Source organism: Rattus norvegicus, chromosome 20, assembly GCF_036323735.1.
Source record: "Rattus norvegicus strain BN/NHsdMcwi chromosome 20, GRCr8, whole genome shotgun sequence".
NCBI classification, from domain to species: Eukaryota; Metazoa; Chordata; class Mammalia; order Rodentia; family Muridae; genus Rattus; species Rattus norvegicus.
In genome coordinates this window covers 25509210-25537153 of record NC_086038.1, presented here as the reverse complement: position 1 = coordinate 25537153, position 27944 = coordinate 25509210, and the positions used below count along the sequence as shown (strand labels likewise).

The 27944-nt window shown below is 45.4% G+C and overlaps 2 protein-coding genes and 1 pseudogene across 2 annotated transcripts in view; 1 reads left to right on the top strand and 2 right to left on the bottom strand.

Moving 5' to 3' along the window:
* Positions 1–496: 496 nt before the first annotated feature.
* Positions 497–7146, bottom strand: Rpl29-ps22 (ribosomal protein L29, pseudogene 22; annotated as a pseudogene).
* Positions 7147–7176: 30 nt separating this feature from the next.
* On the top strand, positions 7177–7626 carry Atoh7 (atonal bHLH transcription factor 7). Its single transcript, NM_001170482.1, has one exon. The coding sequence runs from the start codon at positions 7177–7179 to the stop codon at positions 7624–7626; it is 450 nt and encodes a 149-aa protein (NP_001163953.1).
* An 8378-nt stretch (positions 7627–16004) lies between these two features.
* Positions 16005–27944, bottom strand: part of Mypn (myopalladin) — an 85596-nt gene continuing 73656 nt past the window's right edge. Inside the window, exons 14-20 of the mRNA NM_001368817.1 lie at positions 27699–27848; positions 25805–25887; positions 24378–24504; positions 22897–23104; positions 20149–20314; positions 18358–18491; positions 16005–17203 (exon numbers count right to left, since the gene is read on the bottom strand). Coding sequence (NP_001355746.1) covers positions 17034–17203; positions 18358–18491; positions 20149–20314; positions 22897–23104; positions 24378–24504; positions 25805–25887; positions 27699–27848 — 1038 coding nt within the window. The 3' untranslated portion in view covers positions 16005–17033. The remainder of the gene's footprint in view (positions 17204–18357; positions 18492–20148; positions 20315–22896; positions 23105–24377; positions 24505–25804; positions 25888–27698; positions 27849–27944) is intronic.

Genomic DNA, 27944 nt, shown 5'->3' with positions numbered 1-27944 from the left:
TAAAGGGCTGCAGAGATGGGTCAGCGGTTAAGAGCACTGACTGCTTTTCCAGAGGTCCTGAGTTCAATTCCCAGCAACCACATGGTGGCTTATAACCATCTTTAAGGGCATTCGATGCCCTCTTCTGGTGTGTCTGAAGACAGCTACAGTCTACTCATATACATAAAAAAATAATAAAATAAAATAAAAGTTGTTTTTAGGGACTGGAGGAGATGGCTCAACAGTTAATAGTTCTTACAGAATACCAAGCACCCACATGGTGGCTAACAATCCCCCACCCCCTAACTCTACTTCCACAGGGTCCACTGTCCTTGTCGGGCCAGCTCAGGCATCAGCTACACATATGATGCACATATAAGATAAAATACAATCTTTTTAAAAATAGTTTAAAACAAATGAGAATCTGGGACTATCCTTTAACTTCTTCACTTATGTTTCTTGCTCTTTTATTTATTTTTTCTTGTCTCAAGTTTATTTATAAAATCAGTATAGAACACTGGTCATCTGCAAATAGTGTGTAGGTGGGTGTGTCACAGCAGTCCAACTGTCTTCACACTGGCAGGAGCCTTTTCTATGGGGCCTTCACAGGGGCCTGGGCACCCTTGGAAGCCTGGGCTGGAGCTTTGGCCTGGGCCTTAGCTGGAACTTTGGCCTCTGCCTTGGTTTGAACCTTGGGCTTTGGTTGGCAGAGCCTACGACCCTTGGCCATGTAGCTTCGAATCTTCTTCCCCAGCTTGGGCCGAGCAATGAAAGCCAGACAGCTGAGTTTGCGGCTGGAGCCCTTTGGCATCTCGGGCTTGACGGCCTGAGGCTTCACGAGGGCCTTGATGGCCTCTGCTCGTGCACTTACTGCCTTGGCATTGTTGGCCTGCATCTTCTTCAGGCCTTTCTTGTTGTGCTTCTTGGCAAAGTGCATGTTCCTCAGAAACTTGGAGTCGACCCCCATAAGAGATTCGTATCTTTGTGACTATGGTTTCTTGATGCCATTTCTGTGCCATTTGCGGGACTGGTTGTGTGTGGTGTGGTTCTTGGACCTGGCCGTGTCTGCACGGTAAGCCAGGGCTCCCACAGCGCCTGGGACCGGAAGAGGCTCTTTTATTTTTTTAATCAGTGAGATGAAGCCCTAACTGTCTTGGTACATTTTGATTTGCCCTGACATGAATTGGCTAATGTTTTAAAAGTGCTTCTTGCCAATGGCTGGCTCTATGAACTGGTTAGAGCTACGGCAGTGGCTATGGGCCATGTGAAATGTGGAATACACACCATGAAGGTGTTTATGGGGCTAAGGTTGGTCTCTTTAGCTCAACATCAGCTTTGGGTAAGAACTGCTGCCAACCAAACAACTAACACTGAACACTCTAGCAAGACCATTATGTGTAAACTCTGTCCCTTGACCCAGAGAACTTACAATATAAGTGGAGGAACAGATGACATCAGTTTAAAATTACTCAGTTCTGGTTCTAGTGCCTACAATAGTCCCTTGCACCTAGCCAGTGGATAAATCCCGGTGAGAGAGTTAAACAGGTTGATACATTGTTGCCAATGAGTAAAAGTGTAGAGCCACTCAGGCGTCTTATATTTTAGGGTTGCAGTTGGTCTCCTAATACAGTGTCATGTTGTTCTAATTTGTCCTTGCTGGAGGGAACTGAGGTGTAGCTGGGAAAGAGTTATGCAGGATGGCCAGGACGAACTTCTAAAAGCCCAACTTCAGGGTCCAGAAACCAAAAAGTGTCTAGACATTTAAAATAACTTCATCCAAAGAGCTTAAACTGCTGATGCAACAGAATCGCAACACTAAAAGGTGAACAGACACCCGCCAAAAATAACCCCCCATAGACACCCTCCTCCCACAGGTTGGGAGTGGACATCCGAGGCTGTACTGGGCCACTGAAACCTGGGCCCTTAGCTGACTCAGGAGCTGCCTAAAATCTGGTTGGTAATGAGAGTACCCTTTGGGGAAGGGAGCCACCTGCTCACTGAAAAACAGCGGATGTCACATTTTTCAGAGCAGGAACAAAGGCAGCAAGCTTTTGGAGGACACAGTCCCCCCCCCCCCCCCAGAGTGGCTGTTAACAGAAGAAAAAAGAAAAAGAGTCGGGTTGCTATGGGAACTGGGACTACTCTCTGGGTCTCTCATGTTCTAGCTTCTATTTACTCCCGTTTTCCATCTAATATTTGTTATTATTTTTATTATTTATACCTTATTTATTTATTTGTGGGCCTGCATGGCAGTCAGAGAACAGCCTGTGGAAGTTGGTTATCCCCTTCCAACATGTGGCTTCAGCTTGTCATGGCAAGTACCTGTAGAGCTTTCCCGCTGGCCTTATTTACTGTAGTCTTTGTTTTGTTCGGAAACACCAGTCAACTAAGTAGCCCAGGATATCCTCAAGCTAAAGATACCGCTGTTTCAGCCACCCTAGTTTTGTGGCTGCAGGGCAGTACCCCATGTCCAGCTTCCAACAAGATTTCTTTTTTTTTTTTTATATTCTTTTTTTTTTTTTTTTTCGGAGCTGGGGATCGAACCCAGGGCCTTGCGCTTGCTAGGCAAGCGCTCTACCACTGAGCCAAATCCCCAACCCCCAACAAGATTTCTTGTGCATCTACTTTGTCCTAGCCATAAGGTTAGGTGCTGAGGATATAGTTAGGAGCCGTTCAGAAGTCCCTGATTTTCAGGAGTTTCCAAACACAGAAGCAAGGAAACAACATCAGACCAAACTGAACAGCACAGGGAGGAAGCTGGGGAGCTTGGGAAATTGCATTTGAAGCTGCAGGGACAGCTAGTGTGATGGTCATAAGCCCAGGCTGGAGGCAAGCATTGGCAGGGACAGAGGAATGACAAGCACACTTCTCCGGGGAGCCATAAGGTGGCAGAAACACTTTTCTATTTGCAGGTTGGTTTGGAAAAGGAGGTGACACAAAATTTCCCTTCAGGAAATAAGCTGTAGTAGGAAAGATGGGAACCATGATAGGCCCAGAGGAGAGAAAGCATGAGAAAAGAAACTTCCCTTTAAAACCTGGAGTAGCCCGGCAGAGGTGCATGCCTTTAATCCCAGCACTCAGGAGGCAGAGGTAGGAGGATCTCTGCAATCTAAAGCTTACTGACCTTTAAGACTGGCAATGCTAATCACATTCCTGAAACCATTGTGAGCGCTTTGTCTTGCTTCTGGAACTCACTGGTAGATCTGTTTTAGCCTCACTATCAAGTAAGGGGCATAATTAGGTAATCTCTTTTTGTTTCTGTTTTCCAAGAAAGGGTTTCTCTGTGTACTCTGTAGACCAGACCGGCCTCAAACTCAGAGAACTGCCTCTCTCTGCCTCTGCCTCTGCCTCTGCCTCTGCCTCTGCCTCTGCCTCTGCCTCTGCCTCTGCCTCTGCCTCTGCCTCTGCCTCTGCCTCTGCCTCTGCCTCTGCCTCTGCCTCTGCCTCTCTGCCTCTGCCTCTGCCTCTGCCTCTGCCTCTGCCTCTGCCTCTGCCTCTTGCCTCTGCCTCTGCCTCTGCCTCTGCCTCTGCCTCTGCCTCTGCCTCTGCCTCTCTGCCTCTGCCTCTGCCGCCTCTGCCTCTGCCTCTGCCTCTGCCTCCTCTGCCTCTGCCTCCTCTGCCTCTGCCTCCTCTGCCTCCTCTGCCTCTGCCTCCTCTGCCTCTGCCTCCTCTGCCTCTGCCTCCTCTGCCTCTGCCTCCTCTGCCTCTGCCTCCTCTGCCTCTGCCTCCTCTGCCTCCTCTGCCTCCTCTGCCTCCTCTGCCTCCTCTGCCTCCTCTGCCTCCTCTGCCTCTGCCTCTGCCTCTGCCTCTGCCTCTGCCTCTGCCTCTGCCTCTGCCTCTGCCTCTGCCTCTGCCTCTGCCTCTGCCTCTGCCTCTGCCTCTGCCTCTGCCTCTGCTGGGATTAAAGATGTGTACCACCACTGCCTGACTGAAATCTCATAATTTTAAAGCCTTCAAGATAAAAGGATTCTAGAGACTAGACATCCTTTCTCTCCATTTAAAAAAAGATTTGTTTATTTATTTTATGTATGTGAGTACACTGTCACTGTTTTCAGACACACCAGAAGAGGGCATCGAATCCCGTTACAGATGGTTGTGAGCCACCATGTGGTTGCTGGGACTTGAACTCCCAACCTCTGGAAGAACAGTGTTTTTAAACTGCTGAGCCATCTCTCCAACCCTAGACAACTTCTCTTAATCCAGCTATATATGTCTCCAGTTTTCAAGCATAGTGCTGGGTCCCTGGACTGACATCTTCTCTATTAAATGAACGGAAGGTCTGGCAAGGGATAAAGCTGAGCTAGTGCAGTGTTTGCCTAGAATGTCAGAAGCCCAGCATGGCACACACCACGTGTGGTGGCCCACACCGGTAATCCCAGAACTTTAGAGGGGGAGGTCACCCTTAGCTATGTAGCAAGTTCATGGCCAGCCTGTGGTGCAAAAGATCTTATCCATAAATAAACAAATCCCAGGGGAAGCACTAGAGCAGATGCACCTTTGCAAAGGTATACAAAGAATGTTCATAACTACATAGAAGAGAATCCTGGGTTCAATTAAGTCTACTCAATCCTGATGTCAATAGATTTCCTCTTTCAGTGATCTCAGAAACTTTCTTTTTTTAAAATTTTTTAAAAGATGTATTTATTTATTTATTATATATGAGTACACTGTAGCTGTCTTCAGACACATCAGAAGAGGACATCAGGTCTCATTACAGATAGATGGTTGTGAGCCACCATGTGGTTAGCTCAGGACCTCTGGAAGAGCAGTCAGTGCTCTTAACCTCTGAGTCATCTCACCAGCCCCTCAGAAACTTTCCTATGCTGATTTTCCATCACAAGTGACACAGGACTGTCCAGGTGTGGGATAGCAGTACTCTTAATCTCCTCCAAGATGCCTTTAGGAAGTGACGCAAAATTAGTGACTAGAGACTGTCCCCTCAGCCTGACACCCTTTTAGTTAAGGTCCCCTCACTTTGGATTAATGTCATATCACATGTAGTTTATGTCCCAGTGTTTCTTTTTGCTCCCTATGATAATGCTTTTGATTCTCTGGTAGGTGGGACAAATCAATCTGTCCTGGATACGCAATTTGCAAAACCATATGTCTTATTAATACTTTGGACATTAATGATCAGAAGAAACACATGGCTGTTGTGTAGGGAGATAATTCACGGTGCCTCACAGAGGGGACTCTTCAGGGGAGGAGGGTGAGCTAAATTAACATGAGGAACAATAGCACTAAGAAAGCAGACTTCTATGAAAACCTTACAAATCGAAGCTAGGTTTGACATCCTGATGACTGAAGAACACAGTCGTTCCCATCGCAGAACTGCTGCCCCCAACATGACTGTTAGGACAGAGGAGCGATGGAGCTGAGTGGCTCTGTGCAAGTCTCTGTCCAACATCTGTCGTTCTGAAGATTATTAATGTTCAATTGCTTCCCATTGTCTTCAAGTTATTCAACATCATTTCCCCGTCAGTGCTTTAGCTGGGGATTAATAAACTATTTATGGAAAGAAAGGGCTTGGAGTCAGGGTGATGGTGTTGGGGTTGTAGTCAGAGGCGGGGGAAACAAGTCCAAGTTACAAGGACTCTTGATTTGTATGAGCTTGTAGATGATTTGATTAAACAAAAATATCTGAGGCTACACTCATAGTTCGAGAGAGAGCATCCTCGGCCCTCCCAGAAATATCAAACTGAAACTATTGGGGCCTGTTTCTTTGCTTCTGGATTCACCTGAAAAACAAGAAACAAGCTGAGACAAGAGAAGGGAATTAAAGAGTTCTCAGTGTAAATCTAATAATTATCAATGGCAGAAATCACGTTTTGTTACTGTTCTTGAGGACAGAGGACATACTAGATCACTGAGTTGCATGAAATAATTTTAGTGGTAAAAGATAGGCAAAAAAGAAAATCCATTAAAAAATAGTTTTTAAGGCTGGGGATTTAGCTCAGTGGTAGAGCGCTTGCCTAGGAAGCGCAAGGCCCTGGGTTCGGTCCCCAGCTCCGGAAAAAAAAAAAATAGTTTTTAAGCTTCCCGAATTATTTAGACGTTTCCAATTTTGCACATGCACGTGAAAGAAGAGGTTTAAGTTTAAATGGTAAATAATGAAGTTATTAGTTATCACAAATATTAATGAACAAGACAATGAAGTAGAGATGCTGAATTAGTCTGCCAAGGCCTTGGAACTTGCATAACTCAACCACAGAACATAGTGCCAAGTTGAAGATAGACACATTCAGATCTTTGGCTTTATTGTAAGTCGTTCCACAGAGATTATTTGCAACAATATTTGGATTTCCTAATTTGCATGAATTTATTTAGTGAATTAAATGAAAACGTTAATACTTTAGAATGTAAAATTGCCACTTCTTAACAAAGCAATCTTGCTAGCCTTCAGATACTCCTAGCCATGTCAGAATCAACAGCTTCCCGAAAAATGATTTTCTACTTAATCATTTAAAACCCGGCCTTTGTTTTTGATATGTAAGCAGCCCGCTGGTATGGGAAACGATGGACCAGGCTCTCCCTCCACGCCCCACCTTGTTATTCTATTGGGGACAGCCAGTCCAGGCCACTCCAGATGGTGTGTTAGTTAGCTTTGGACATAGCTTTAGAGAAACTTCAAAAGACGAAGGCAGTGATGTCAGAATTTTGCTGTGCGTCGCCCTCCTCCCCCCTGCTGTTCCCAGGGTAGGAAGGTGCTGAGATGGGAGCAGAGGGACGCCCGCCCACCTGGCACCACCTGTTCCCTCCTTGAGCCCTGGGCTATAAATTCTCCTCCCTCACTGCTCTGTCCAGCGCTCTTCCACATCTACTGCAAGCTGTCCAAGCGCTCGTGACCTAGCTGAGCTTCTGCGAAGATTTCATCACCCCGAAAACCAGTCTCAGGCTTTCCCAGAGAACTGGAAGGGCTTTCTTCCCCGTACCCCAAGAACGATCCGCGGTAAACTCCAAGAAAGTTTCTTCTTCGTCCAACTTCACGTGTTTGGGGTGGGGTGGGGTGGGAGGAATGACTTTTTCCTGAGCATCACTTCCACTGTATCTGGGCAAGGGAAAGGACAACAGCCTGGCTACCCAGCAGGACACAAGCCAGGGTTCCACACAGTGTCCTCCGTCCACTGACTGATTGAACGCAGGTCGCTCCGTCTGTGTCTTATTCATTCCCGGGAGCCCCGCAGAGAGGAAGCGTGGATGAAGTCCGCCTGCAAACCCCACGGTCCTCCGGCGGGAGCACGCGGCGCGCCCCCGTGCGCGGGCGCAGCCGAGCGCGCGGTCTCCTGCGCGGGGCCCGGGCGGCTGGAAAGCGCAGCGCGCAGGCGCCTGGCGGCCAACGCGCGCGAGCGGCGCCGCATGCAAGGGCTGAACACCGCGTTCGACCGGCTGCGCAGGGTGGTGCCGCAATGGGGCCAGGACAAGAAGCTGTCCAAGTACGAGACACTGCAGATGGCGCTCAGCTACATCGTGGCGCTCACCCGCATCCTAGCCGAAGCCGAGCGGGACTGGGTGGGGCTGCGCTGCGAGCAGCGGGGCCGCAATCACCCCTACCTCCCATTCCCCGGTGCTAGGCTCCAGGTAGACCCTGAGCCCTACGGGCAGAAGTTCTTCGGTTTCCAGCCAGAGTCCTTCCCCATGGCCAGCTAAGCCGCAGGGCCATTTGGGTCTTAGGGGAGAAAACTCGGTCACCTTTTAATTTCCTTCCCCTTTCAGACAGGTGGATGAAATTATTTCATTGCCCCCCTCCCTCCACTTTGTGTTTTGTAGGTTTCATAGTGGACATTGTAAATGACTTTGGACTGCTGTGAAAATAATGCTTTATCCCTTTTAGCCTAAGACACGGGGCTGGGGTCTAGCTGAGTTAGTAGAGGACTTGCCTTGCATGTATAAAAGCCGTGGCGTGGCGTCGAGCCCCAGCTGCCGGGTAGGCAGACCACGGCGATGTAATCCTAGCATCATTCAGGAGATGGAGGAATATATATATAAAAAGAGACCCTGTGTCAGGAAAAAAAAATTGGCTAAGACTGGTACCATCAGACAGTTACCTTCTTAAATTTTGCAAGTTTGTCCCTATATATAGAAGTTATATTATGTGACTCATTTACGTTCTGAGCAGCTACCTTGTGGTATAATGCATTTATGCCCCATATATCATGTGTGCATGTATCAGGTAGAGTAAAACTTTTTTTTTTTCAGGTCAGGGATGGGAGGGCTGGTAGAGTAAGTACTTGGGCATGAGCGCTCTGTATTTTTTTAACTATGTACACATTAAAATATAGATTTTGTAAAATACAACTATTGTGAGTGTGTTTTGAACTTACATATTCTACTAGATTCCTGGAGACACTAAAGAGCATTGGGAGGGGTAATGCTGAGTGCTTGCCAGGTATAGACTGGGAGTGTTTTATCCCACCAAGCCAGCGTGGTGGCTCACCATACAATCTCAGCTCTCTGGAAAGCTGAGGCAGGAGAATCACCTAAGTTAAGCTAAATTAAAATAACACATAGTTTTCAGATTGGAGATATTTAATATTCAATATTTTAGTGTCCTTACTGAGCCAGTTAGTAAATTTCCTTACAAGTACCCAGATACAGGCATTCCGACACGTGTCTGCTCACGACTGTACACATCCACACACATTAATGCATAGCCACCCAGAAGGGCATTTCTGTTTCTATAGCCGTAAGAAAATCGAGGTTGCTAGTGCAAGTGCTTTCCTTATAATCTACAATTTGAACAGTGAAGGCTTCATTGCTGTCATGGCTGGTCGAAAGAGCCTTGTGAAGTGGATTCAGATTCCTTTAACAAGTTTGCTGAGCCATGGATAGACCAAAGCCTTCATCTAAAGTGGCTGTGTTCAACAGTACTTCGTGAAGGGAGGGGGGTGGTGTTCACGGTTAGGGAAACAGGACACTGAAGTTTTCTGTGCATTTGGAATCTGTCACAAGTCAACAACAGCAACAGTGCCCAAACCTTCTGATTATAGATTCTAACCCCCAGCTACCAACGCAGCCTACAGGTTAAATAAATCTATAGAACATCCATCAAAACGATTGCCTTAGCTTACTGAGTGCTGGGGATGTAGCTTAGGTGGTAGCGCTTGCCTAGCCTGGCCCTGGGTTCCACTCGCTGTTTAGTATGGAGTGCCTACAATCCCAGCACTCAGGAGTGGGGGCAGGAGGGTCAGAAGTTCCCAGGTATCACATGGTGAGTTTGAGATCAACCTGGATTACATGAGATGCTGTCTTTAAAAAATAATCAAGGGCTGGAGAGATGGCTCACCAGTTAAGAGCACTGACTGCACTTCCAGAGGTCCTGAGTTCAATTCCCAGCAACCACATGGTAGCTTACTAGGTACCATGGGATGGGATCTGTAATGGGATTCAATGTCCTCTTCTGGTGTGTCTGAAGACAGCTACAGTGTACTCATAGACAAATAAATAAAATAAATTTTTAAAAAATTAAACAAAAATCAAGGTGGTGGCAGGACTGTATATACACACACACACACCATACACCACGCAAACATGCACACAATATATATCACAAGCACATACACCAACACAGCACAAAAACACCACACACACACGCCATACTACATACCACACATATACACACATTATATCATACACAAGCACACACACACACACACACCACACACACACACACACCACACACACACACACACACCACACACACACACACCACACACACACACACACACACACACACACACACACACACACACGCCTTTGTGAAGTCAGTATTCAGATATTGTCCATCTTTGGCATTATCTTTACTCCATTGTTTGGAAGACTTGCCGATCAGTTACAGCATTTTTCCAGTGTTCACATTTGAATTCTTTCCTTTTTGAAGATCTGTTGACTTCAATGACAGCACAGCAAATGGGCTGCTCTATCTCAGCAAAGCATGGATATTAACAGGTACCTGTTTCTAGGCAGACTTCAGAAACTCCATCCTTTCCCTAGCCTGTGCAGCTGGGAGGGCTGTGCATGTCGAGATCATGGAAGCCTTCAGTAGTGCAGGATAGTGAAAGAACTCCCCAGGGGCCCTGGGCAATTAAAACAACAGCTGGGGGTGGGGGTGGGGAGTATCTAAGCAACCCCCCATGAATAACACTTGCTTTGTCCCTGTCCCAGGAAAGCTGAAGTATTTTGCTTATTTTACAGTTTAAAAAAAATCCCATAGTTATAGAAAAACAATATATGTGAAATTTATACAAATTATTAAAATTCTCTTAATACTTCATAGTCATATGAATGTTTCTTTTAATGTAGATCTTTATATTGGAAATGAAGGGCTAAAGTAGGCCAGGAAATTTATTTTTTTATGTGCATTTGGTGTTTTGACCTCCGTGTATGTCTGTGTGAGGGAGTTGGCACCACTGAAGCTTGAATTAGAGTTAGGAGCCACTGCCATGGTTTGAATATGTGGGCACTATGTGGAGGTGTGGCCTTGTTAGAATAGGTGTGTCACTGTGGGTGTGGGCTTTAAGACCCTCACCCTTGGGGGTTGGGGATTTAGCTCAGTGGTAGAGTGCTTGCCTAGCAAGCGCAAGGCCCTGGGTTCGGTCCCCAGCTCCGAAAAAAAAGAAAAAAAAAAAAAAGACCCTCACCCTTAGCTGCCTGGAAGTGAGTCTTCCACTAGCAGCCTTCAGATGAAGATGTAGAACTCCCAGCTCTGCCTGCACCATGACTGCCTGGATGCTGCCATGACCCCACCTTAATGATAATGGACTGAACCTCTGAACCTGTAAGCCAGCCCCAATTAAATGTTGTCCTTATAAGAGTTGCCTTGGTCATGGTGTCTGTTCACAGCAGGAAAACCCTAACTAAGACAGCCACCATGTGGGTTCTGGGAATTGAACTCAGGACCTTTGGAAGAGCAGACAGTGCTCTTAACTGCTGACCCATCTCTCTGACCCCATGGAAATTTAATGTTAAAATTTATAAAAACTAAATGAAATAGAATTTTTCATTTAGAAACAGGAATGGGAATAAGGGACAAACCTTTAATTTATCAATGCTATACAAAAAATATAATTACAGGGCCTGCAAAATGACTTGGGGGTGAAGTGCTTGCTGGTGACCCAAGTTAGAGCCACATAAGGTAGAAGGAGAGAAATCCTTCCTGAAGAGTGCTAAGACATTTTATACCCTACTCCCCATCTCTCTCTCTCTCTCTCTCTCTAACACACACACACACACACACACACACAGAGGATAATGATAATAGTAGTAGTAGTAGTAGTAATGATAACAATAATAATAATAATAATAATAATAATAATAATAATAATAATAAACCAATCACAGAAGCTGGACCTGTTGGCACATTCTTGTAATCCTACCACTAGGAGGTGGAGGCAGAGAGTTAGTTCAAGGTCATCCTCTGCTACATAGCAAACTGGTCAGTGAATAGCCTAGGCTACATGAAACCTTCTCCCAAAAACAACACACATGCATACACACACGGACACACACATACGCATGCACGCAGCCAGGCATGGTAGCGTGCAATCCCAGGACTTGGAAGGCGAGGCTGAGGTGTGAGGAGTCAGAATTTGTGGCCAGCCTGTTCTAATTAGTAAGAAATGAATCAGCCTGGGCTACAGAATGAGGTTGTCTCCAAAATAAAAGGAAATGCACATGCAGTATCTCAGCCTTAAATTACTTATTGTTAGATGACATTCGGCAATTTTAATTTCTCTATTCAATCATGAGTTAAATTCTTTGAGCAGGCTGGGCATTAAAGGCGTTTCTTCACGCCTCAGCACTTCCTGTACAGTCCCCAGAGATTCGGAGTGCGTGTTCATTGTCTATTCCTTGCAACTTCGAGGCTATTGCTCTTGGGAGTCCGAAGCGGCTATTACCTCCATATTAACAAAAGGCAATGTGTCCACGGTTCCCTAACGTCTCGAATGCTAACTAACGTAATTAGGCAGAAATCAGAGGCGAACATGTTTTTAACTAATATGCAAATTTTTTTGCACTGTACAGATTTTTAAAACAAAACCACATGATATGAGCAACTTTTTAAGCATACTGATAAGCCCTGAGTTGTCAAGTTTGCAGGATGATTCTTCGGTCATTAACTCTCAGAAACACTGATCCACTTCAAACAAGAAAAGACGACGTGTCGTGGGAAGTGCTCGCACAAAATCGGCTAGGTACCCCACTGGTGAGGTACACTGACTTTCAACTCAGTCAGTCACTACTCCAAATATTTCACCCCAGGGTAAGCCAAGGGCTCTGGAAGGACTTTGTAAGGTTGGTTCTGAGTGAATTTGCCCATGCTTTTGGTTCCTCTAGCAGCTCTGAGTTTATAGCCAATTCATAACATTACTGGAACATGGGGAACAGAAGCAGAAGTGACTCAGAGGCAGCTGCGTCGCCAAGGCCCACCCTAGCACAGGGGACAGCTCACAATAGCTGGGAACCAGGAGCAACTGCACAGCCTGCAGGCAGATCGTTAGGTTGGAGAGTGCCCTTTCTAAGTGCCTCAGTTGGTCTAAACTCTTCCCAGGCTGGTCTGCTCTTCGAAGCTTGGCGTGCCCGAGATCTACTCTCAGTAGCCTGTACTGTTTAGTCCTGGGACAAAGGAGGGGGCTAGTGAATCTCATGGGTTTCAGGGCTCTCTCACTGAGCTGTAGCCTTCTCCCGCTTCTGGGGTTAAAAATAAATAACCATAATGTTCATAAGTAAGCATTAATCTCAACCAGGGGCTCCTTCCCTGCCTTTAATCATTCAGTTCCACACGACCTTTATATGTATAAAAGCTTTTATTAGCACTAAGGCTGGGCAGATATCTACCCTCTATGCTATTAAAATCTATTTCCTATAGATAACACCACTCCTCACTACTTACTATGCTTCTTCTGGGCTGCTCTTAACTCCAAAAGGCCAGCCCTCAGGGCCATGCTTTCTTGGCTCCTAACCCACGACATCTTTCTCCTCTCTTCCACTTTCTTCTCTCTTTCCCTCCATACCTGCAACTTCCACTTGAGAGCCTCCAGTCCCACTGCTCCCCTCCACAACCAAATCACAGGCTCTTGCCTTTTATTGACGATTTAAATTAGGGAGAAGGTTCACATTGTATTACTCGAGTACTAATGACCTGCCAGTTTTTGAGTGTGTGGAACCGCTTCTTGAAGAACCCGTATTAGCATTAAATACAAGCACCATCAGGCCAACCCACTACACATTTGCAGGGCAAACATGAATCATTTGAGGAGTCTTCACCGAACCTGGCCCAACAGAAGCCAGTTTGACTCCTATGGGAACAATTCTCCATGGGAGGTTATCCAGAGCCCTGTCAGGGAACAGCCAGTTATGCACGAGATTGGGGTCACCACAGGTTGGGGTAGTGACAGTTCTGGGGGCAGGAGGTAAAGTATCATACAGTACACAGGACAGCCCCCTACAATGAATGATTACCCAGTAGTGGTGAGACTTGGTGAAACCTTGATGATATAAAACAACCCAATAGCACAAGCTGGAATTGAGGCTTGTCGCATTTTGAGTGACACAGCGCCACCTAGTGCCAAATATAATATCTATCTTAGTTCTTGATCAAATGACAAGATTTAAAAAACACTCAGTGAACTGGCATCTGAGATGAAGGGTATTTGTGGGCCATGCTTAACAGGAGTGGATAAAATGGTGGTGGTGATAATATATATATCACATACTTGAATATATATCCCAAGTTTAAAATAGGAGTTAGAATACATAGGACAAGAGCCAGGCATAGTGGCGGTCATATTTCATATACATATTCCAGAGGCGTTTTCAGAATTTAGAAAGTGGATTTTGGTTGTAGGGATTTCATTCCAAATACCACTATGGAAACAACTTATTAGTACATTCTGTGTGAGATTGAAGTGTCCCCTAGGGCTGACAAGATGGCTCAGTGGGTAGCAGGACTTGCTGCCAAGCCTGACGACCTGGGTTTGGTCCCTGGGATTTTTGTGGTTGAAGGAGAGAACAGACTCCTTCAGGTTGTCATCTGAATTCTACTGGGCTGCTGGGCATGTCTTGCCCCATGTACAAATAAAGTTGACAGTCACTGCATATGTGAAATGGAAAGCAAGGCTCACTAACTGGGATCTGTATTTCCTAAGGATGTAAACTTTTACTCGAAACTGAAAAGAACAACATTTTTGAATGTGCTTAAAAGAGGTGTGTGTGTGTGTGTGTGTGTGTGTGTGTGTGTGTGTGTGTGTGTGCACGCACTCGAGTGCGTCTGTGTGGGAAAGCTAGAGATCAACACTAGTGACAGCTTCAATTGCTCACTGCCTTTTTTTCTTGAGACAAGGTCTCTCACTGAACCCGGACTATCACCACTGAGCTAGACTATCTGGCTGGCAGGCGTCAGGGCCTCTCCTGTCTTTCTGTGCATTATACGTCCATGATACCTCACTCTGCTTTTTTGTGGATCCTGGAGTATGACACTCAGTCTTCATGCTTACACGGCAAGTGCTTTACCAACTGAGCCATATCTCCAGTCTTTTTTATTTTCTGTAAGACCCCTTTTTAAAAGCACCGTGGTCCTGAGTATTCCTGGCTGACACGGAATTTCCTGTGTAAACCAGGCTGTCCTAGAACTCACAGAGATCCGACTGCCTCTGCCACCTGAGTGCTGAGATTATAGATATGGATCATTGTACCTGGTTGGTTTTGATTTTTTTTTTTCGGAGCTGGGGACCGAACCCAGGGCCTTGCGCTTGCTAGGCAAGCGCTCTACCACTGAGCTAAATCCCCAACCCCGGTTTTGATTTTTTGAAACGAGGCCTTGGGCTGGAGAGATGGCTCAGAAGTTAAGAGCACTGGCTGTTCTTGAGGTCCTGAGTTCAATTCCCAGCAACCGCATGGTGGCTCACAAACATCTGTAATGGGATCTGATGCCCTCTTCTGGTGTGTCTGAAGACAGCTACAGTGTACTTATATAAATAAATAAATAAATAAATAAATAAATAAATAAACAAATAAATAAATAAACAAATAAATAAATAAATCTATCTTTAAAAAAGAAGAAAATCTTTAAAAAAAAAAAAAAGGGCTGGAGAGATGGCTCAGCGGTTAAGAGCGCCCCACTGCTCTTCCAGAGGTCCTGAGTTCAATTCCCAGCAACCACATGGTGGCTCACAACCATCTATAATCAGGTCTGGTGCCCTCTTCTGGTGTATCTGAAGACAGCTACAGTGTACTTATATATAATACATGAATAAATAAATCTTTAAAAAAAAAATAAAAAAGAAGAAAAAAAAAAGAAGAAGAAGAAATGGAGTCTCATGTAGCCCAGGCTGGTTCCAAACTCCCTGAGAAGTAGAAGCTGATTTTGCACTCTTAATCCTCCTGTCTCAGCTTCCCAAGTGCTAGAGTTATGAGCATAGACCACAATGCCTGGCTTGACAAGATTTTGTTATAAAAAAAATTGGATGAAGAACACTGGAGACTTTCATTTTCCAAAGGCCAGATCTTTGACTCAAGAAGCAATATTACAGGGGCTGGAGAGATGGCTCAGTGGTTAAGCACACCGACTGCTCTTCCAGAGGTCCTGAGTTCAAATCCCAGCAACCACATGGTGGCTCACAACCATCTATAATGGGATCCGATGCCCTTTTCTAGTGTTTCTGAAGACCGCTACAATGTAGTCATATATAAAATAAATCTTAAAAAAAAAGAAGCAATATTCAATGCCTTAAATACATATTATCTTCCTGTTAATCAGGTTGTGAGCTCTGGAGGGCAGAGCCTATGTCTTGCTTATTTCTGGTGCATGGGCACCAAAGAGTATGTATGCAGACTAGAGGACAACTTGCAGAAGTTCATCTTTCACCAAGAGAATGGGTTTCTGTGGGTTCTAGGACTCAAACTCAGGCTCCCAGTCTTGGCAGCAAGCACCTTTTAGCTGTTAAACCAGCTCTCTTGCCCTTTATTTTTATTTTCAAGTCTCCCACAGTACCTAACACAGGATCTTAGACAGAGTAGACACACATTTGTTTTGTTTTGAGTAAATGAATTTATTTCTATACTGGAAATCCTTGCCTTGAAACAAAGGAAGTTTCAAGCCTTTCTAAGAAATTACTAAAGCCACTTGAGAAGGATGCCAGCTGAGGGGCACCTGGCACAGAGAGGACACCCGAGATTTGAGTGAAGGGAAATGACAACAGACATTTCCAGTTCACAGCCCTGGCTTGCCTGCAGCAGACTGCTGTGACAACCATTCCCGGGGCCATGTTTGGACTAGCTAAGAACGGTAGAAACTGAATGATCTAGGAGTCATTACCCAGCAGATGTGTTTCGAAGGTCTCCATTGTGCTCAGTACCCATCTAGGCACTAGGGATGGAGGTGGGTGTGGCTTTCTGCCTAAAATGGCACTGATAGGCTGGTGGGAGCCTTGTTTTGACCACAAAACAAGCAGAGTGGGAAATCTGACTGTCTAATAAACTCTTGCTTTTGTTTTTTGGTTTCTTTAAATCTCAGGCACATTTTGGCTTATCACGTGACTCCACAGGTATGATAGATAATGCAAAGTGTTTTGTCGCTTCGGGGATGGGGGGTGCCTATAGCAAGATCCTCTAAGATTAAGAGGGAGTTCATTTAATGGATTTACCAGGATGGCTGATATGGATGTAACCCATGAAAGGTGGCAATGAGCTCCCCGCCTTTGCCTCTATCCTAAAGTTGCTAACTTCTTTCAGCCCTGGCTGTGGCTCCTGATTGCTCCTACTTGGGCCTAGGGTCCCTAGCATACCAGGTGGGGGAGCATGCTAGCTCCCTACCCCCCACCAAAAGCTGTGGTAGCAGTGGTGTGGTTATCTTTGGTTTGGGTATGTTGTCTACTGGTATCTTTAAGATACACAGCCTGACATCTTTCCCTCAGCCAACTCACTTAAAACACTTCTTGCCATGGGTCCAGCAGGATGGAAACTCATTCAAATCCAGTTGTTTGGAAACCACTGCATGTCGTCAGTCTTCCTTCCCCTCCCCCACAGTCCACTCTCTCACAGCAGGCACCCGGACATCCTTAAAGTTCATCGCTCTCCACCACACTCCGAGAAGTGCAGGAGTACATCATTGTGCTTTCCATAGAGGAGAAGGCAGAGAAGATGTCAAGTCCTTTGCTGGTGAGAGACCCGTAGCGGCTGCCGCTGGGCCGGATGGATATAGGTGTTGGGATTTGCTGGTGCCACTGAGCTGGAAAATGGACCAAATAAAGTGTTATGATCAAAGGAATCAATGGGAGGAGGAACATTGCTGAACACTTTTGAGCCCTGTGTCAATATTTCCTGTGGATCCTTGGTAAAAAGCATTTAAGCATAGCTGAGTCTGAGAGACCCCATTTGTAAAAAGAAACATTTAAACCTTCCTGACGGCAAGTACACTCCTGTAATCCCAGCACATGGGACGCAGATGCAGGAAGATTGGGAGTTCAAATCCAGCCTTGGCCACATAGCAAGTTTGAGTCAGTCCAGGCTTCATGAGGCTCTGTGTAAAAATGAGGAAGTACAGAGGGACAGGGAAAGTTATGGAGACTTTAGAAGAGAAAGAAGCCTTCATCCAGGGACAAAGCCTCTCACCAGCTGAGAAGCAAAAACTCCTGTATAAGGCCACGCATGGTAAACCATGTCTTTAATCCCAGCAGTCGAAGCAGAAGCAGGTGAATCTCTGTGGGTTCAAGGCCAGTCTGGTCTACATAAAGAGTTCCAGGCCAACTAGGGTTGTATAGTGAGACCTTGTCTCAGAACAAACAAACAACAAAATCCAGCACAGAAAGGAAGGAAGGAAGGAAGGAAGGAAGGAAGGAAGGAAGGAAGGAAGGAAAAACCCACAGCTTGCTGTGTTTTCTTCCTTCCCAACCGGAAATTACTAGTTTCAGCTCCAGGGATCTGGCTCCCTCTTCTGGCCTTCCCAGGTCCCTGCACGCATTTAGCAAGGACTCACACAGATACACATAAAGTAAACCTGAAAAATAAAAATCTCTAGTCATGTCTTTCCCTCTCGATACGTGAGGTTCTAGAAGGGCTCTGGAGATGGCGTCAGTAGAATTACAATCTGATGATAAGGTAAACCTGTGAGTCACTGAGGTTGAACAAGGAATTCAAAACGTATCCTTTTCTTGTACATGGAGTTTCTGTCAGAATTTCTAAATAGAGGAGGAATAGTAAAGGCCAGTGGTCTGACCATTTGATTCTCAAAACCAGAAAACAAATGGCAGGAAGAAACCGTCTTCCCAGCATGAAGTATAATGCAATCTATCCAATGTATGCATGGGACATGCTAAGTAATCTTTAAAATTATTTAAAAACTGCTGTCCAGCACAGACGTCCCTTGAGTGAGGTCATGCTTACCATATATATCCAACCTAGCTGTGCATGACACGATGCCGGCTTCATTCTTGGCTGACAGCGTGTACCACCCCGCATCGGATTTCTTGGCTGGCTGAATGAGGAGGCAGACATAGCCTGTTGTATCCTGGTGCATGCTGGAGAAGAGAAAGGGTGCATTCACCTTTAACTCAGGAGCAGAAGCGTCTCGGTTAATTTTAGGCTTGGAGAAACTCTTTGAGAAGGGACAGGGGAAGTTTCACATTTTAACCACAGCCTAGAAAAGCCCTCATCTTGTTCTCTTTCAATCTTCCTTTCCCTCCCCAGACCCCTCCCTCTCTTTGAGAGAGTTTCCTGGATGGAATGGAACTCACTAGGAGACCAAGCTAGCCTCAATTCCAAGATCCTTTTGATTCTTCTTGATAGTACATCCAAACTTCTCCTGCTCCCCCTCCTAAAGATTGGTTTGAGTATGTATGTATGCATGTATGTATGTGTATGTATATACATTGTATGTATATATGCACACTACATGCATACTGATACCCATAAGAGGACATCAAATTCTCTGGGACTAGATTTGCAGATGGTTGTGAGCCACCATGCAGGTGTTGGGAACTAAGCATGTGTCCTCAGCAAGAACAGCAAGTGACTACTGAGCCAGCTCTCCACCACGCCTTCGTAAGACAGCGTCTCATGTCACCCAGAGAGACCTCGAACTCACTATGAAGCTAAGAACTTCAACTTTTGGTCCTCCTGCCTCTATCTCTCAAATGCTGGGCTATGACATCGCATCCAACCCTAACACAGCCTTATACTTCTTAAAAAAAAAAACCGTTCCCAGGTCCTAATATGCTAGAGAATATGACAGAAATATGCAAGGCCTTATATGTTCCTTGTATAACTTTTATTTTCATTTAAGTGAGTGTGTGTGCCTCTTTAAGTTTACATTCTCCATGAAGATGCAGGGGCCTGTGGACGCTTTAAAGGGTTGTTGGATCCCTTAGAAGAGTGCATGCTGGGAATTGAACTTGGGTCCTCTGCTGAGCCATTTTTCTAGTTCCTTCCTGTATGCTTTTAAAAACTTCTTTTCATTTCATTTTCTTTTCATTTTGGAGGCAGAGTCTCCTATAGCCCAGGACGGCCTCCAACTTGCTATGTAGCCAAGTTGATAACTGTGAATTCCCGATCCTACCTCTGCATTCCTAAGTATGGAATGCAGGCATGGACATCCTGGGCATTTTCCCTCAGTGTCTGTCTGTCTGTCTGTCTGTCTGTCTGTCTGTCTCCCTGGTATATTATATATTTATATATATGTTTATATATATTAATTTATTTAATATATTCATTTATATGAGTACACTGTCGCTGTCTTCAGACACACCAGAAGAGGGCATCAGATCCCATTACAGATGGTTGTGAGCCACCATGTGGTTGTTGGGATTTGAACTCAGGACCTCTGGAAGAGCAGTCAGTGCTCTTAACCACTGAGCCATCTCTCCAGCCACTGTAAACATATTTTTATCAAGCCAAAGTAAAAGCAACAAGACAAGACAAAACTATTGAGAGGAAGAGGGGCTCAAAGGGAAGAATACTGACCCCCCCCATTTTGAGACTGAGTCTCACTCTAGTCTAGGTTGATTCAGAACTCACTGTGTAGCCCAGGCTGCCCCAGAACATCCACAATGTGGCTGAAACTCAGGAGCATTAAACTTAATGAAAGCAGCCACCTGCAAGAGGCTGCCAGGCTCATTTGCATGGTCCCATGGGCCCCTCTGAACATGGTGGTGTCCCTGGAGGTGGTAGCTGCTGTACCTGATCCTCTCTCTAGTGAACGGGATAGTCTCGTTGTCTTTCTTCCAGTAGAACACAGGCGGGGGCATGCCTATGACTCTGCCCTCTAGTCGCACGGGGTGGCCCTCGGGAACGCCGCTGTTCTGGAGTTTCTCTAGGATCACGGGCGCCTTCTTTACCTCTTTGGCTGGAGAAGAGAAATGGCTTTTCTATTTGAGTGGTAGCAAGTGCCTGGAGCTTTATGCTGCAAACTTATCACCGTCTTTTTATTTTACTTTAGTTTTTGAGACAAGGTCCCATGGTGAAGCCTTGGCTATCCTGGAATGTGCTTTGTAGACCAGGCTGGCCTTCAAGTCTGCCTCTGCCTCCCAAGTGCTGGCATTAAAGGCATGCAGCTCAATACCAAGCCTGAAATAGTGACTTTTTAAAAGACGTTCTTCAAACTTACATTAAACTGGTTAGTGTGTGTGTGTGTGTGTGTGTGTGTGTGTGTGTGTGTGTGTGTGCGCGCGCACCTTTTTCTCAGGAGTCAATTCTATTCCTTCATATGGGACCAAGGATTGAACTCAGGTCTGCAGGCTTAGTACAGGCAACTTTACCCACTGAGATAGTTTTGAGAATTTTTCATGAACTAAAACTGATTTTTTTTTGAGGAATTTACTTCATAGGAACTAAATTTTCACTAACTTTATTTTTTTTTTTGCTTATTTCTGATTTATGTGCACGTATGTGAGACAGAATGAATTTATGCATGCTCAGGAAAAGGCTAGGAGAAGACTTCATAGCCACTGGAACAGGAGTTAAAGGCTGTTGTAAGCTGCCATGTGGGTGCTGGGAACCAAACCCATGTCTTCTGCAGGAGAAGTCAGTGCTCTAGCCACTTAGCAACCTCTCCAGCCTCCAACCAACCTGCTAGGTTTGGTCACATTGTCATTTTTCTTTCTCATAATGTATTTGGAAAAAAATCTTTACAAAAGTCCTTTAGTCCCAACACTCAGGAGGCCAACCTGGTCTATAGAGCAAATTCCAGGACAGCCAGGGCTACATAAAGAAACCCTGTCTCAAAATACAAAACAAAACCCCCCAAAATCCAAAAACAATAACAAACCAACCAAAAACAAAAAAAAACTTTTATAAAATTATACATTCCAAGAAGTAACCTCATATATCAAAGTCATGGCTTTAGAAATATAGGGAAAATGTAAAAGCCTGCAGCCTGTGCAAAATGAGTGTTTCCTATTATGTTGACAAGACTAAATTAAGGGTTCACAGGGCCACTGGCCTACAGGGAGGAGCAACTGTCCTGATTTGAATTGCTTTTCTTTTCTCTTCTTCCTTCCTTTTTCTTTTCTTTTTGAGACATTTCTCTGTGGTCCTGGTTCTCCTGGAACTCCCTCTATAGACCAGGCTGACCTCGAACTCAGAGACCCACCTGCCGCTGCCTCCTGAATGCTAGGACTAAAGGCGTGCATCACCACTGTGTGGCTCAGGTTGGTTTTCTTTCTTTCTTTTTTTTTTTTTTTGGTTCTTTTTTTTGGAGCTGGGGACCGAATCCAGGGCCTTGCGCTTCCTAGGTAAGCGCTCTACCAGGTTGGTTTTCTTAATGGGTCACCCACAGCTGGAGGAAGCCTAGCATTAGAATTCTTAAGTACCAAAATTAAATTCTGGCTGGACCACTGCTCTGCATCTGACGGACAATACCTGATCCCCCTTTCTTAGACCTTGCTGTGATGGGGTCACATCATCTTATGAGGGTAAAGTCTCATTTGTTTATCGACTCGACATTTGATGAGCACCTTCCAGTGAGGCGAACATCAGAGAAACACATCAAACCAGGGCCTCAGGAAATGGCTCTGTGGGCAAAGGTGCTTACTGTTAAGCCTGAAGACCGGGTTTCGATCATTCAGGCTGGCCTGGTGGAAGGAGCCAGCCTATTCCTTCAAGCTGCACTCTGACAGCCACATGCAGGCCATGGCATACCCCCTTCTCTGTAACTAAAAGCACAACACAGCAAACCAGAGCCTCTGGCCTCAGAAGCTCAGGGTCTGCAGGGAGGCAAAGCGGTGAGCTATCACACAGTAGTCCACGAGCACTCTGGGAATCCTGCCTGTTCTTGTGCCTTGGCGACAGAGACAGTTGCAAAGGGTTGCCTGGCAAAACCAGCATGCCCAGGTAGTGACACTAGACTTAGGCTTTCAAATTTTATTCATTTCTGTTTTTATTCTTGAGGGGAAGCCTAGGGTAACTGGGCAGATCTCAACCTCACTGTGTAGGAAGACTTCCTGTTCTACCTCTGTAGCCCTAGGGTGTCAGATTTATGTAGCCATAGCTGGTTTAAGTAGGCTACATGTGCTCCTAGGCACTCTACCAACTGAACTGATAAACCCCTCGTCCTGAAGTTAGGCTTTACAAAAGGGTGCTGGGTAAGGAACACTTCAGATGGGCGACCACTGATATGATGTATGTAACTTAGGTGACAGAGGAGCCTAATGTGGTCCAAGAATCAGAAGCTTAGATTTCAGTGCAGCCGGTTAAATAGTGCATAGACTGCTTGGTCAATTATTGCAACTGTTCCCGTTGATTATATGATTAAAATGAAGAAGCAGCTATATTACATGTCTAGATTACTACGTACCTCAGAAAGCAGTGTAGAAGATGTGGTCGGCTACCATGACGGGGGAAGAGATTGCTGGGGCAAGGGACTCTTCTGAGTATTTGAACAGTCACTTTGACGGGATTTCTGCCCAGGAGTCCCATAGCAATCCTTACCTACCACAGTGAGCTCCAAACTGAAGGAATTCTGCCCGGTTTTGTTTGTTGCCACACATGTATAGGTCCCTGCATCTCGTTGGGTGAGAGGGTCGATGAGCAGAGAGTGGACTCCAGTCTCTCTGACCAGCATCTTGTGGGAGGCATCTGGTAGCACAGGTTGTCCATTGAGCAGCCATGTCAGCTCCGGGGGTGGTAAGCCACTCACCTAACAGATGACAGAACAGCTGACACGGGTGGCGTCGGCAGGCAGAGTCACTCGGTGACTGAATGCTTTCTCCTTATTGGCACCGTATGTATGGTAAAGGAAGACATGGGAGGGTGGGGACTCTGCCACGGCCTTGGAAGAGGGGTCTGAATGAGTGGTGCTGTGACTTTGAACTGTGCGGAATCTCAGCCCCATTTCAGTCATGACTGAGCCATGTGATTATATCCCAGACTGATGGCAGAGACAGTAGAAAAACACAGGCTGCGGCATCAGTAAGAGACATGGCTTCAGCTTAGGTACCAGAGCTAGAAAAGTCAGGTATTTTTTTTTTTTTTTGGTTCTTTTTTTCCGGAGCTGGGGACCGAACCCAGGGCCTTGCGCTTCCTAAGTAAGCGCTCTACCACTGAGCTAAATCCCCAGTCCCGAAAAGTCAGGTATTAAATCAAGGTTTTCAAACTTTATCCATGGACTATCTAAAAAAATAAAATAAAAAATAAAAAACCTTGAGAACTAATTATAATATTAAAACAGACTCTCTAGGGAGAGGAGCCAGGCCTGGGTATTTTTAAAGCTTAGAGAGGCAGGAGAGCATACAACCTGAACCTGAATATTATTTAGGCAGCAACTTGGGGGTGAGAGCCACACACAGAAGGGGCTCTCTGCACACGCTTGCTCCCCAGCCTGCACTGACCTGCACCTACATTTCCCATTACACCCTGCATGGTTGCCTGCACAGAATTGATGACGTCAGTGTCCCGTTACCCTGAGAGACCTTGCCTATATGAAGCCTCATTTCAGATCGGGAAATTAGAATGCAGAATGACAAAAGGTGACGGAGGTGGCTTAGTATGAGAAAAAAGGAAGTTTCTCCCTTCCCTGTAACCAAAGATGCAAGCAAGATTCAAGCTTCTGGCTTCATTGTGATGAAGGGGTTCCAGGGACCACATAGAAAAGTCCACAGGTTATCCTTTGATTATTTTCTTAAAATGAAGAATCAACTTGATATGATGCCCACATTAAAATGAGTTTGCTTTAACAATTTTATGCTTCCATACTTTTTATGAAGATACGGTGATTTAAGATGTTAACAGCACATTTGTATATGGTATCAAAAGAATTAAGCTCTCTGAGAGAGTCTATGAAGAGAACAATTTCCCTCCCTTCCCCAAGACCCCTCCATTTGAGAGAGAATCCCATCAAACAAAGCAAACAAAAATGAGTGTAGAGAAATGATCAGAGGCAGAATGTGGACAGGCCTGGTGCTTGGACATACCTTGCAGTCCAGTCTACAGAGGCGACCCTCATGAGCCACCATATCCCCAGGGGCCTGCAGGAAATGTGGTCGGAAAAAGCGCTCCTGCAGAGGCTCTTTGTCTCTTTCTTGCATTCTGGACCTTCCTCTACAAGAAACATTTGCAAACATTAACAATAACTGTATGTATTTAGGCTAACAGTTATGAGTCGAGAGTCCCCTATATATATATATATAGCCCAGGCTAGCCTTGAGCTCATTTGTAATCAAGGATGATCTTGAACTAACCTCTGATCCTCCTGTCTCTACCTCCTGAGTGCTGGCATTATAGACGTGTAGCATTCTGCCCAGTTTATGTAGTACTGGGGGAAACCTACCTAGGATGTGGTGCATGTTAGGTAAGGACTCTACCAAACGAGCCACACCTAGAGTAGAGAGGAATTGCTAGGCCATCAATAGATCGATCAATCAATCAATCAATCAATCATCAATCACAGTTTAGAACTGATGCAAATGCTCACATATATAAGCCAAACCAAACCTAACCCAAAGCTTTTGGTGGCAAGTAGGTCATATACTATAGTATTATTTCTGAACTCTAAAATCAAGAAAATAGGCTCCGGGGTGGGTGCTTCCAGACGACACAAGTTCAGTCCCAGCACCCATGCTGGGGGCTCACACCCACACTTAAGTTCAGCTTCAGAGGGGCCAATGCACCTGCGCTCACGTGCGCATGACCCGCCCATAGACATAGTTAAAAACAATAAAAAACGAAATAAGCAGATCTTTGCTCTTCCTCTCTGAACTCACTAGTGTTAATCAGCTTAGCTCCCCTCTCTGTGGCATTTGGCACTTGTTGAAAAGTCATCAAAATAAAGAAATAAATCCAGAATCAAATCTGAGAGCCCAAAGAACAGGCCTGTAAGTCACTCAGAACAGGATGGCTATGACCGCAAGAAAATTCAGTCTGGTAATAAACTACGGCTGGAATTAAAGATGACCACAAATTTGAACTAGTAAGAGTAATCAATGGTGACAGCTGTTCTCAAAAACAAAACAAAAAAGATAAAGGAGGGGCTGGAGAGGTGTCTTCACAATGGCAGCGCTGTCTGTAATTCCAATTCTAGGAGATCTGGCACCATCATGTGTATGTTCAGGACACCAATGCACGTAACATTAAAAGTTAATAATAGTAAGTGCCCAAGCTCGGAGCTTCTCAAACATAAATGTGCCTGTGCATCATCTCCTGAGGGTTTTTGTTCAAGTGTGGCTTCTGACTCGGATGCTTTGGATCCGACTTGATGTCTGTATTCCAAGGTGCTCCCTGGTGGTGGCGCTGCAATGTGTGTGGAACATGTAAGCAATGATCTGTAGACCTTAGAACTGCTGATCACTGTGGTGGGTAGGGACACAGGAGGGCTCCAGAGAAGGGGATCTCCTGTCGTTACCTGTGAGACTGACCGGCAGGGCTGAGTCGGTTTCGAATGGGAAAACCCTGTACCATCAAGTGGCCAGAACAGCTGATTCTCCCCTGAGAAGCAGAAAACAAACAAGATTAAAATAAGGAGGAAATCCGTATTTTCCCACTTGTATTGATGTTTTCTTCACCAAAACATTACACTTTTTTTTAAAACAACAAAGAGCCTTTCTGTGTTTAAAAGGAAAGAAAACAATGTAACTTTAGTTTTGTTTTGTTTTTCCAAACAGGGTTTCTTCTCTCTGTAACACTGGCTGAACTCAGAGATTCATCTGCTTCTGCTTCCCCAAGTGCTGGGGTTAAAGGCCTGTGCCACCACTGCTTGGCTAAAAACAATGCAACTTTTAATGTGTGTGTGTGTGTGTGTGTGTGTGTGTGTGTGTGTGTGTGTGTGTGTGTGTCTGTATGTGTGTGTGTTTGTGTGTGTCTGTATGTGTGTGTGTCTGCGTGTGTGTGTTTTCGAACACATGCATATGCATTCAGGTGCATTTACATATGTGTGTTGAGGCCTGAGTCTTACTGGATGGCTCTCCACCTTAATCATTGAGGAAGGATCTCTCAGTTGAACCCAGTGCTTGCAGATATGACTAACAGGGCTACCAGCTTGCAATGGGACTCCCCTGTCTCTGCCTTCCGGGGCTTGAATACCAGGTGGGCCACCGTACCTACCCAGCATTCACTGGCGCTCTGGTCCTCACACTTGTCCAGTGCTTTTACAAATCTGGCTTCTGGGGCTGGGTAGATGGTTAAGAGAGCTTGCTCAGATGACCTGAGCTGTTCCCCGCATCTACATACCCATACTTCTAGGGGATCTGACACCCTCTGAGGGCATGTGCATACATTTTTTTCTGAATTTAACCTTACTTGCAGCAACAGTACAGAGATCCTGGCCAGATATTTTTACGCTTCCCTCATGGGCACTGACATTTCAATGGTAAGGCGTGAACATAGCAATGACGGCTCTATGTGTTTACATTTCAAACGGCAATTGAAAATACTCTGTCCTATCTTTTAGGGGAATCTTACAAAAGTCTCATTCAGAAAAGAAAAGCAGAAAGATTACAGCTCTCCAACTTTTATCCATAAAGAAAAAACAAATCTGATATAAATTTAAGAGATATTTTTTCTCTAGGCTTATTTTAATTTTTAAAAGATTTGTTTAAAGTATGAGTATTTTGCTCAAATAGGCATCTGTGTCCCATTTATGTCTGATTCCCTTGGAAGTCAGAAGAGGCCAGAACTCCTAGAACCCCAGTTACAAATGATTGTCCACTGCCATGTGGGTGCTGGGAACTGAACACAGGTCCTGGGCAAGAGTATCAAGTGCTCTTAACGTGCTGATCCATGCTTCTAGCCGTCTTTTACTTAATTAATTTGTATTTATTTGTATGTGTATGTGTTTTTGCTAGGCTGGAAGAGGGCATCAGAACCCACTGAGCCGAAGTTACAAGTAGTTGTGAGCCTTCTCATATGTGTGCTGGGAACTGAGCATGTGTCTTCTGGAAGAGCAGCGAATAACCTTTAACTACTGAGGCCCTTGGTTTTGGTTTGGTTTGTTTTCTGCCTTCAAACTTGATAAATTTCAACTTTGAACTGATCCTGCTTGCCTTTGCTTACTTGTTTCTCCGTGGTGTTGAGGATCAGACGCAGGGCCTCAAGCATGCTAGACAAGCACTCTAAATACTGAACTGTATCCTTCAGCCCCACAATGTTTTCTGACAAGGGCAGCCTGTAGCAGACTAGTCTAAATTTGACCCTGTGTTTTAGTTAGGCACAGTCACAATGCTTCTCTCTCACTCTCCTAAGGTCTTGTTCACAAGTGGTATCAACCACTCCCGCCGGTGTCCAGGAACCCTGCAACCCACCTGGGGGTTGGCGGCCATGATGGTGTAGTTGCCGTCGTCATCGCCGTGGGTGGACTCAATGTGCAGAGAGCAGGTCCCGTCCCCGTCTCTCCTCATTTTACAGTGCTCATTTCTCTTAGAAATCTGCTTCCCGTCTTTGAACCAATAAACCTGGCATGAGAGGGAAGCAAGGGTAGAGATTTTCAGAGACAAAGGCCAAACACCATCTCTGTTGCAAGACACTCGCCTTTTGCAGACACCGAGAAA

Bases quoted from the DNA above. Each gene is read 5' to 3' on its own strand.
- Atoh7 (NM_001170482.1), top strand. From the start codon at position 7,177: ATGAAGTCCGCCTGCAAACCCCACGGTCCTCCGGCGGGAGCACGCGGC.